Source organism: Trifolium pratense, linkage group LG1 (assembly GCF_020283565.1).
Source record: "Trifolium pratense cultivar HEN17-A07 linkage group LG1, ARS_RC_1.1, whole genome shotgun sequence".
Classification (NCBI taxonomy): Eukaryota; Viridiplantae; Streptophyta; class Magnoliopsida; order Fabales; family Fabaceae; genus Trifolium; species Trifolium pratense.
Window position 1 is genome coordinate 22,590,773 of NC_060059.1, and position 10,689 is coordinate 22,601,461.

At 42.9% G+C, this 10,689-nt stretch overlaps 1 protein-coding gene across 6 annotated transcripts; it reads left to right on the plus strand.

Moving 5' to 3' along the window:
- The first annotated feature begins 7,839 nt into the window (after positions 1–7,839).
- Positions 7,840–10,362, plus strand: LOC123885355 (protein FAR1-RELATED SEQUENCE 1-like). 6 transcript variants are annotated; one of them, XM_045934655.1, is made up of 6 exons: positions 7,840–8,316; positions 8,898–9,187; positions 9,256–9,330; positions 9,432–9,527; positions 9,611–9,667; positions 9,755–10,362. In XM_045934655.1, coding segments are annotated over exons 1-6 (576 nt in total). In that variant the 5' UTR covers positions 7,840–8,315; the 3' UTR covers positions 9,812–10,362. The 6 variants fall into 6 exon arrangements, with proteins under 6 accessions (XP_045790611.1, XP_045790617.1, XP_045790604.1 ...); XM_045934661.1 differs by having other exon boundaries at positions 7,841–8,641; positions 8,745–9,187; XM_045934648.1 differs by having other exon boundaries at positions 7,841–8,641; positions 8,786–9,187.
- The last annotated feature ends 327 nt before the right edge of the window (positions 10,363–10,689 follow it).

The following is a 10,689-nucleotide window of genomic DNA, read 5'->3' on the forward strand; positions in this document are numbered from 1 at the left end:
GCAGGATTACTCTGTTAGCGGCCTCGGCTTGCCCGTTAGTTTGGGGATGTTCCACATAAGTGAAATGTTGCTTGGTCCCCAGGGCAGCGAGGAAGTCTTGGAATCCTTTGTCCGTGAATTGTGTTCCGTTGTCCGTAACAACGGCTTGTGTTATCCCAAATCAGCAGAGTACGTCACGTTTGAAGAAACAGAGTATCCTGAACGACGTTATGTCGGAGAGGGTTCAGCCTCTACCAACTTGGTGAAGTAGTCCACGACGACTATTAGAAACTTGTTTTGGTGGAGTCCCTTTGTGAAGGGGCCAAGTATATCCATGCCCCACCAAGCGAAGGGCCATGGCGACGACATAGATTTGAGCTCATGGGGAGGAGCTAAGTGCATATCCCCATGTCGTTGACATTTGTCGCATTTTTTGACATGTTCTTTGGCGTCTTGCTGCATGGTGGGCCAGTAGTATCCTGCTCGGAGAGCTTTCCTGGCTAGCGATCTCCCTCCCAGGTGTTGGGCGTTGATCCCCTCGTGTACCTCGCGAAGGATGTAGTCGACTGTTTCCTCGTCGACACATTTTAGGAACGGGATTGAGAATCCTCTCCTGTATAATTTTCCGTCGAGGATGACGTAGGCGCATGCTCGACGTCTAACGATTGCTGCTTGCTTCTGGTCAGCCGGAAGGGTTCCGTTCGCGAGGAAGTTGTAAACGGGGGTCATCCAACAGTTTTTGTCGCCGATGACATTTCCTGAATGACGGATTTGTTTCCGCCTTTCTTTTTTGTGCTCGCCAGTTTGGACAGGATGTCTGCCCGTTTGTTGTGCTCGCGTGGAACGTGTTGCACCTCCACGGACTCGAACTTAGTGATTTTTTCTTTCACTAATGCTAAATATTCAGAGAGGTTATCATTTTTGGCTTGATATTCTCCCAACACTTGTGACGCGACAAGCTGTGAATCTGTATAGATTTTAATTTCTTTTGCCTCCATGTCCTCGGCTAACCGTAGTCCTGCTAGGAAGGCTTCGTATTCTGCCTGGTTGTTTGAGGTCGGGAAGGATAGAGCTAGGGATACTTCGATGATGATCCCGTTCTCGTTTTCCAGGATAATTCCTGCTCCTCTTCCTGTGGCGCTCGATGCTCCGTCGACGAATATTGTCCATTTGTCTGCCTCGCTTGTCGTGGAGGATGGATTCGTCATTTCGGCCACAAAGTCTGCTAGGACTTGTGATTTTAGCGCTTTCCTGCTTTCGTAACGTATGTCGAATTCGGAAAGCTCGAGGGACCATTTGAGCATCCTGCCCGCCATATCTGGTCGACCAAGCAATGACTTGATTGGTTGGTCGGTTCGGACTACGATTGTATGTGCTAGGAAGTAGTGACGTAGTCTTCTTGCTGCGTTGATCAAGGCAAGGGCCACCTTCTCGATTTGTTGATATCTGAGTTCGGGCCCCTGGAGAGCCTTGCTCGTGAAGTACACTGGTTTTTGTCCTTCCGTTGTTTCACGGACAAGAGCTGCGCTGACGGCCTCAGATGCGACGAAGAGGTAAATGTATAACACTTCCTCGACATCCGGGCGTGAGAGGACTGGAGGGTCTGCTCGCATTCGTCCGTCCATTCGAACACAGCTTCCTTCCTAAGTAATTTGAAGAGGGGTAATGCGTGTTGAGCAGATTTTGCTACGAAGCGAGATAATGAGGTCAACATTCCGTTCAGGGTTTGGATCGATTTTTTGTTGCTCGGAGTTGGGAGCTCGGTAAAGGCGTGACACTTGTCGGGGTTGGCTTCGATTCCTCGTTCTGTTAAATAGAATCCAAGGAACTTTCCTGCCCGCACCCCGAAGGTGCACTTTTCTGGGTTGAATCGCATGTTATGTTTTCTGGCTTGTTCGAAGACCTTATGTAGATGGGCGGTATGATCGATTTCCTCATGGGATTTTACGATCATGTCGTCCATTTAGACTTAGAGCATATCGCCTATTTCTCCCCGGAACACCTTGTTCATCATTCGCTGGTACGTAGCACCAGCGTTTTTTAGACCGAAGGGCATTACGTTGTAGTAATAGTTGTCTGACTCAGTCATGAAAGCTGTTTTTTCCCTGTCGGCCACAACCATTGGGATTTGATTGTATCCTGAATATGCATCCATAAAAGACAATAATTTAAAGCTAGAAGAATTATCAACTAATTTATCAATGCAAGGTAAATGATAGGAATCTTTAGGGCAAGCCCTATTGAGATCGGTATAGTCAACACACATTCTCCATTTTCCATTAGATTTTTTAACTAGTACAACGTTGGACAACCAGGTAGTGTATCTGGCTTCAGAAATAAAATTTGCCTCTAAGAGATCTTTTACAGCTTTTTCAGCAGCCTCCGCTTTTTCGGGAGACTGCCTACGCCTACGTTGCACTACGGCACTAGCAAGTGGGTCGACAGTGAGTTGATGACACGCGATGTTTGGATCCAGCCCGGGCATATCAGCAGCGTGCCATGCAAACAGGTCAGCATTTTCTCTCAGACAGGCTTTCAGCTGCCTCCTTGCCAAGTCGGGGAGCCCTGTGCCAATTTTGACTCCTTTAGCTGGGTCCTCGCCGAACTGGACTATCTCGAAGTCTCCATCAAGAATGGGGCGGAAATGCTCTTTGCTCGCCTCATCAGACTCCTTCTCCTCCTTATGCTCTTTCTTGGAGGTGCGGCTGTCGAGATCAACTGAGTTCACATTTGGTGCGGGCAGACTTGGTGGTGCTTCCGGGGAAGGCTTTGGTGGCGTTTCCGGGGAAGGCTTTGGCTTCTTCGGTTCAGGAGCTTTGCCAATGAAATTGTTGCCTTTGGACGCTGCGTCGAAGCACCTCCTCGCGGCTTCAATGTCCCCGTGTAAAGTAGCAACCTGCCCCTTATGAGTGTAATACTTCATCTTCAGGTGGGCGGTGGAGGGGACAACGATCAGGTCGGCTATGGCCGTCCTGCCGATGATGCACTGGTAGAGGCAGGGGCAGTCCACGACCAAGAATTTTACCCTGATCGACTTAGCAGTTTCCTCGGAGCCAAAAGTGACGATGAGGTCGACATAGCCCCAAGGCTTAGTAGTTGCCCCGTTGAATCCTGTGAGATCTGAGCCCAAGTACGGGGTGAGGTGTGTCTCGTCCAGCTGTAAGGTCCTGAACAGACTGGCGTACATAATGTCGCAGGAGCTCCCCGGATCGATGAGGACCCGACGAACGTCCATGTTGGCCATGTCTGCCCGGACCAGGAAGGGGATTTGAAAGTTGGCTGTCCCACCGGGCAGCTCTTCGAGATAGAAGGCTAAAGGCATTGATCGCCCCTTCGCCTTGTCCAGCGTTGCGTTTTTGTTCGAGGATATGTCGATGAGCTCCTCGAACTTTCTTTTTATTGACCCGATGGTGTGCTTGTCCATACGACCACCGGATATGACGAATGAGTCTGTAAAATAGTCCCACGTGCTAAGCATGGGACCAGTATAGATGTCCCCGAAACAGCTGGGGATAGCAAAATCTTCGGGCCGGGATACGCTTATAGCGATCTGCTTGGTACTGCTCTGCCCGGCTGGCTGGGGAATTACCTCCTCGACCGCGCGAGCTTCCGCGGCCTCTGGTCGAGGATCATTGTTTTTCTTAACGAACTCTCTTAGTTGTCCGTTCCTGATCATGATTTCAATAGCATCCTTCAGCTGGATGCAGTCATCGGTTCTGTGACCGTAGCTCTTGTGGTATTTGCAATACCTGTTTTTGTCTTGGCCAGGCTTCAAGGGGGTTGGCTTCGGCCACTTAACCCCTGCTCTGTTGAATTCAGAGGTGTGGACTTCGGCAAATACTTCTGCCCATGATTTGATGAGCGGGGTATAAGCGCTGAATGTGCTCGGAGGGCCTCGAGGTTCTCGTCGGTCATTCCTCCTCCGGTCTCTCCCCCTTTCGCCGCCCCTTTCGCCGCCTCTATCGCCGCCTCTGTCGCTTCCCCTGTCGCCGCCCCTATCATCGCTCCTATGAGTGCATTCACGGGCAGGGTGGCTGCTGCCAGGTCGGGCAAGGCGGGCGACATCGGCTGCCTGGACCTCCTCGTATTGAATGTACTTTTGAGCTTTTTCGAGGAGGTCGTCCTAGGTGGGTGGCTTTTCAATGCCAACAACTTTGGCAAAATCGCTGCCTGGGCGAAGGCCCCTCTGCAGCAAATACTTCTTCATATCGTCGGTCGTCTCGACCTGCACGGCCTCTTTATTGAACCTCGACGAAATTGCGGAGAGTTTCTTCCTCGGCTTGGTATATGGCCTCCAAGGCATGCACAATTTTTGGGTGCTTGCGGGAAGCAGTGAAGTGTCTACAGAACTGGTCTGTAAGGTCCCTCCACGAGTGGATAGATTGAGGGGGCAGGCTTTGGTACCATGCCATCGCTCCCTTTCTCAGTGTGGTCGGGAAAAGTCTGCACCTAATGGCACCGCTAATATTCCTGAAATCCAGGTTAGCGTTGACATTAGCTATGTGATCGTCGGGGTCGGTCAAACCATCGTACGCGGGGAGCGTAGGAGGTCTCTCGAAGCCCTTTGGAATATGCGCCTTCAAAACGCCTTTGGAAAGGGGGCATCGGGGATCGCCCTCGTCACTCCCGTTGGGAGAATAGTCCTCGGAAGACCGGGGAGAATAATCGTCGGGCATGGGCGTTGGACTACGAGACTTGTAGTTGCGGGGATGGTAGTTGCCCGACGCGCCCTGCTTGGCCATCAGCGCCAACCCTTGAGGTGAATGGCGGCGCGGAGCTTCTTATTTCCCTTTCTTGCCCGGGGAGAGCCTACCCTTGCGATGGGGGGGGGGGAGTACGCTCTCTCTTCCGAGGAGTAACTTCGACCCTCTCTAGGTCGGGGCGTCGATGTTTGACAGCCGCCGGACGGGGAGGGGAAGGAGTAGCCTGGTGTCTCCGCGGGGGAGAGTTGGTCTTTCTGCGGCGTCGGCTCCTTTCCAGCGCGGCGATTCTTTCACTCTGCTCGTCGAGTCGACGACCTTGAGCCTGCATAGACTCAGTTGTTTGTTTCAAGGCAGCGATTAAGGCTGCGATCTCAGAATTAGCCAAAGTTACGGCCTGCCCGGCGTTGTTTGCCGGAGTCTCCTGTTTAAGCTACGGGCGCTTGCCCGTTTGACGCTTGGTCAAGACCTCAACGTCCTCTTCATCGGACGAGACGGAGGTTTCCCGGCCGTCGCGGGGGTCGCTTTCTGGACCACGTGTTGTGGTGGTATCGTCACGCACCGGTGATAAAACAGTGTTATGCTGCGGCGGCGGAGAGGGTGGAACGTTGAGAACGTTGTCATCGCCCGTATTGGTGTTGAGTTGCTGTGATGAACTAGCCATGATGAAAATTGTTTGTTGAAAAACGGAATCGGTTTTGATCTTTGTTTCTTTGAGAAAGAGTAAAGATGGGGAAGAACTCAGATTCCCACAGACGGCGCCACTGATCTAACCTGATGATCAGAAGAGGTTGATGGCCGGTCCGTTGAGCAATTCGTCCACCAAAGGGGGGGGTTTGTACCTGCAGGTGCTCCGATGCCTAAGTCAGCAAGAGAACAAGAGATACAAAGAGAAGAGAGAGAAAGAAAGTGTAGAATGGTTTAGAATACCTGGCTCTCCTGTCTAGGAGAGCTTATATAGTTGCCCCCAGCGCTGGGCCAAAGGTTGGCCTATTGGGCCGGGATAACCGACCCAATAGACTCAACTGCCAAGATAGTCCCTGTATCGTAGGGGAGGCCGTTATTTGCCTCTATCTTGGTTGGAGCCGTTCCGCTATTCATGGGTAAGGGATAAGCTCCGTGACAGTTGTGGCTGAATGGATGAGCACGTGCTAAACGTGCTGCTTAGCTGTTAAGCTATGGTGGAATGGATCAACATGCGTGGATAGATGAGCACGTGTTTAACGTGCTGCTCCTCCGTTCTGTCGAGCAGGACACGTCATTAGCTGACGTGTCGGGGAAGTCTCCCCTTATTGGGTTGTGCCCCAAATGTCGAGCAGAAAGTGATTGGGCCAGCTCTTGGCCCAGTCCAGAACAATAATATATACTTATTTTAAATTCAAAGTATTATAAAATTTTAAATTCAAAAGTATTATTAATATATAAATATATTGATATTCATCTACATTATTATATTCCTTAAAATAATATACATATATTAGTATTCATCTACATTAATATATTCCTTAAAAAAAATTACATTAATATTTTAATTTTGTTTAAGGATAGTTATGTCATTTACTAAATAATATATCCTTCTTTTCTTTCACTTTTTATTCACTTTCACTTAAACTAAACACAAACAATCATCTCACTTTTCATCCACTTTCTACGCACTTTCATTCCTTTAAATTCTTTCCTCCCACTTTCTTTTCTTCCACTTTCTTTTCTCATCCAAACAAACCCTTGCAAATATTTACCATCAATTTTTTTCAAATAACTTATAGACTTGTGCATTAATTAATAATTGGGATGAGAAATCAAATTCATCCACACATTTTTTTTTTTGAGAAAAATTCATCCACACATTTAACTCCCGTGTAAAGCAAGTAATTATGCATAAGTGGTTAACGACATGACTCGTGTAAAAGAAAGAAAAAAAAATGAGACGATTCCCACGATTTTTGCTTATAACCAACTCTGTTAATTACAACCGTACCCTCTCTCGTAAAATAATGTGATTTTGTCCAAATTAATTAATTAATTTTTTGACTAAAAATTAATTAATCATAACACAGTGTACATATGAATAAATATAATTAATGTGTGACGAGGAAGATGTGACAGTGAGTTTGATCAGAGAGATCCAATGAATTTGGTTGAGACCAGAGAGAAGTGAAAGAACCATAATTTAGACAAAAAAAAATTGAATGGGCTTTACAAAGTTATTAGAATTGTTGTACAACCTTTTCAGAGGTTCACTAGCACTTCTAGTAAACAGTAACAACAAGATTTAAGGGCAACAAACAACGTAGTAACTGTACCACTTTCTGTTCATATATTCTTTTCAAAAAATCCTTAGTTCTTCTCCGTGGCGGAGCTAACCCGAAAAATTGGGGCGGGCCGCTACCAGTGGCGGAGTTAGCCCAAAAAATTGGGACGGACCGCTACAAATATAAATCGAATATGCAAAAGAAATTACTAAAAAAACGACATATCATATTGAGGGTCTGTCTAGTATGGATATCTCAAAAATAGTCAAAAGGTGGACCATTAACATGTTTATTAAATAAATTTTAAAAATATATTATAAAATATATTTTATGTCAAATGTGTAAACTTCATACTTTTTAATTAGTTTTTTTATTTATGTTTATAATATTATATGCATCTCTCTAACAAAAATTTAAATTTTTTTAACAAAAGATTGATCAAACATGAATTTTTACGCACAAACTCTATTTTAAATAAAAATTTGAGTACTTTTTTCTCCAAAAAAATATACTTGAATACTTCTACAAAATAAATTACACATTTTAAGACATCTATAAATTATTAAACAATAAAACATTAGAAGGGATGCTTAAAAAATTAAATTAAAAAGTATATTTGAATTATTTGAATTCTGGGACGTAAACATAGCGGGGGTTGGAAACCCCCGCAAAATGCAAACCTGTTAAAGAATACTGGATTCTATGGTTTGAAACCCCCGCAAAACAAAATATAACAAACTACACAGACTAGTTAGCGGGGGTTTATAACCGCCGCTAAATACTATACCTATGAAAAAAAAATTAAAAATTCTGGGGCGGGGGCCATGGCCCTGTCCAGCCCATGAAGGGCTCCGCCCCTGGCTCTTCTTCCTTCCTAGTTCCTACTATTTCACAGCCTTTGTTGCTTCTGCCGGTAAAAAATTACAGCGCTGCTATATGCAGCGAAGGCTTCCTTCGTGAAATTCCACGATCTGACGTGGAGCCATCAATTTCAATATATTAAAAAAAAATTGTCTCGTCGTGGGTGCTGATTTGCCGCGTTAGAGCGCTAATTGTTCCTTTTTTTCTTCTGATCAAAGAGTGTTAATTGTTCTTCTTTAACCTAAAATTATTATAGGGGTATGGGGTTCAAGACAAAGAAAGATCAAGGCAGCATATCAATTTTTCCTTTATACTTTACTTGGATCTGTTTTTATGCTATTAGCTATTCTGTTGATTCTTTTCCAAACAGGGATCGCCGATTTACACCCATTTTCATCCTTTTTCATAATTGTAGAGTTGTGATAACAGAGCAAATCACTCCATCTTGAAGCTGTGACAGTAATAAAGAAGGAAATTACTTGACTCAAAGAGCGGTAACAACAAGTCAACAGCAAAATATACAAGTAAGTTCACTTTCCTAAATTGGGTCACTGCTTAGCAAACAACCTTTTATGCAATTAGTTAATGTTATTTGAATACCTTGCATGTTGCAATTTGAATGAAATCAATGTGATTTTGAACTTTGATATTGAAACATATATTAATAATTAGCCCAGTTTTTTTTTTGAAGCAATTAGCCCATATTTTCTTTTTTTTTTAGTGTGTTTTTAAAAAGGAGGTTAGAACTCAATGATCGGCTGGAATAAGAGTAAGCAGAAATTATCGATCTTTGGTTGTTGAAGCAAATGGATATGAAAATTTGACAAAATTAAAGACATAATGTTCAAGGTATCCTTCAATGAAAAAGACTTTGAGATACAATGTATGTGTTGTTTATTTCAATTCAAAGGTATTTTATGTAGACACATCCTTTGTGTGCTTAAACTAACAGGAAAAACAGAGTCAATACCGTCTAATTATATATTCTCGCAGTGGAGGAAGGATATAAGGCGAAGACATACCTATATTAAATGTGGTTTTGATCATTTTGTTGGAAATGTTGAATTGCAAAGAGTTGATAAAGCTTGTTCTGCCTTTTATGAAGTGGCTTCTAGGGTGATAAATACTGAGCATGATTTTTTCAAAATGATGAATTTCATCAAGGACATAAAAGATGAGTTTACCTCTAAAGAAACATCCTCGAGCATTGCAGAAGATGGTTCAGATCAAAATCAAGTGACTAAAATTCTTGACCCTGTAAAGACTCGATGTAAAGGCCGTCCTCCTTCGAATAGGAAGTCTTCTAAAGCTGATCAAATTGTGAAGAAACTTGCAAAAAAGAAGACAAAAAAAAAAAACAGCCAAAAAAGTGCAAATATTCATGCTCAAAAAGAGGTAAATTTAAGATAAGTGTACTTCTAGAGTTATAATTTTGAATATGTCTAAGTTTCAATATTTTATAGAAGGACATGTGTGCATCTAGAGTACAAGAGAGTGTTCAAGTAATTGATAGAGTTGGCACACAAAAGAGCATTCAAGTAAGTGAAATTCATTTATCTCAGCCTCAATTTTTGTTTTAACAATTGATGAAACATTACATACTAATTGTCTATGTTTGGTACATTTTATATGTTTTTAGGGTGAACAAAGTAGTTTTGGAAGGAATGAACAAGGCGGTGTAAATAAATTAGCTTCCTTCAATCCAAACTCAATACTTATAAAGGAAGTAAATCAGGTGCAAGCATAAAATCTAGTGCTCTTTAGATTTCTAGAACATTTATATTGTGGGACCTAACAATTATGTTTCATGTTATTTAGGTTCCATTTTATTCTCAAGTCATGAATCATGGTGGTTCTTATTTTGAATTGTTGCAGGTACTATATCTTTGTAGCCACATATCTTTTTTTAATTGCCTATTTTGGTATAAAATCATCAATTCTGTCAATGTGTTCTTTTTGTAGGCTCAACACCATGTGAATGATCCGTCATTGTCAAATAATCATACACACATGAAGTGAATGATTGGTCATTTTGAAGAAACTCTGGCATTCAAGAATTGGAACCGTTCAGTTGCGGGTTTAAGCTTGACATGGGGTCTGCAAATTTTTTCTACATAATTGTAGAACTTCTGGCGTAATCCTAGGTCCAATGTAGCTCTAGTCCAAATCGTGCCTTCTGGCGTGATCAATCTGTTGTTTCTGCTTGTTGTCTGCTGTTTAGCGTCAATTCGGCGTCTCAGTTGGTGTCCTTATGGCTTCATATGCTTTGTTTTAATCCTATCTTAAGCGTGATACTATTTTTCCCTATCCTCACTGTTTTAACATGTTCTGGTGTATTCTTTAAGTGATTGAGAGTTTCAATTCTCTTGTTTTGACAGTGGGGATATTCTATCTAATTTTGTATCTTTGTATTTTGTTGGCATATCTTATGCCTATTTATTATACTGTAATTCTCTTAGCCTTTCATGCAAGAAAAACGGTGGAACTTGGCTATGGTGTTATTTGGTTATGTATGTGAGCTCAAGTGTTGATAATACATACATGAGTTTGACTTTAGTTAGTCATGATGAAATCAGGAAAGAGTTATGCTTCACTTTACAAAGAAAGCTCAAATGCTGATAATACATATACATGAGTTTGGCTTTAGTTCTTAAATTGCTAAGATTATATTGCACTTCATTATATATTCTTCATGACATATCAAAATATGTGTTGGTCATTCCAATAGTACTTAGCTTATGGATAAACAATAACACAATCATATAAGTTAATAAACATATATCTCATAACTCATTAAAACTAGTACTGTATTACTTCCTCCTTCATATTTTGAAACAAAATGGAGTATGAAAAGAGCATCACTGTCATGAGTTTCATACATAATTCATAAACAAGTA

Coding starts and splice junctions, on each gene's coding strand:
- LOC123885355 (XM_045934635.1), top strand. CDS start 8,633: ATGTTCAAGGTATCCTTCAATGAAAAAGACTTTGAGATACAATGTATG. Junction 9,188..9,255: donor ATATTCATGCTCAAAAAGAG/GTAAATTTAAGA, acceptor AATATTTTATAG/AAGGACATGTGTGCATCTAG. Junction 9,668..9,754: donor CTTATTTTGAATTGTTGCAG/GTACTATATCTT, acceptor TTCTTTTTGTAG/GCTCAACACCATGTGAATGA.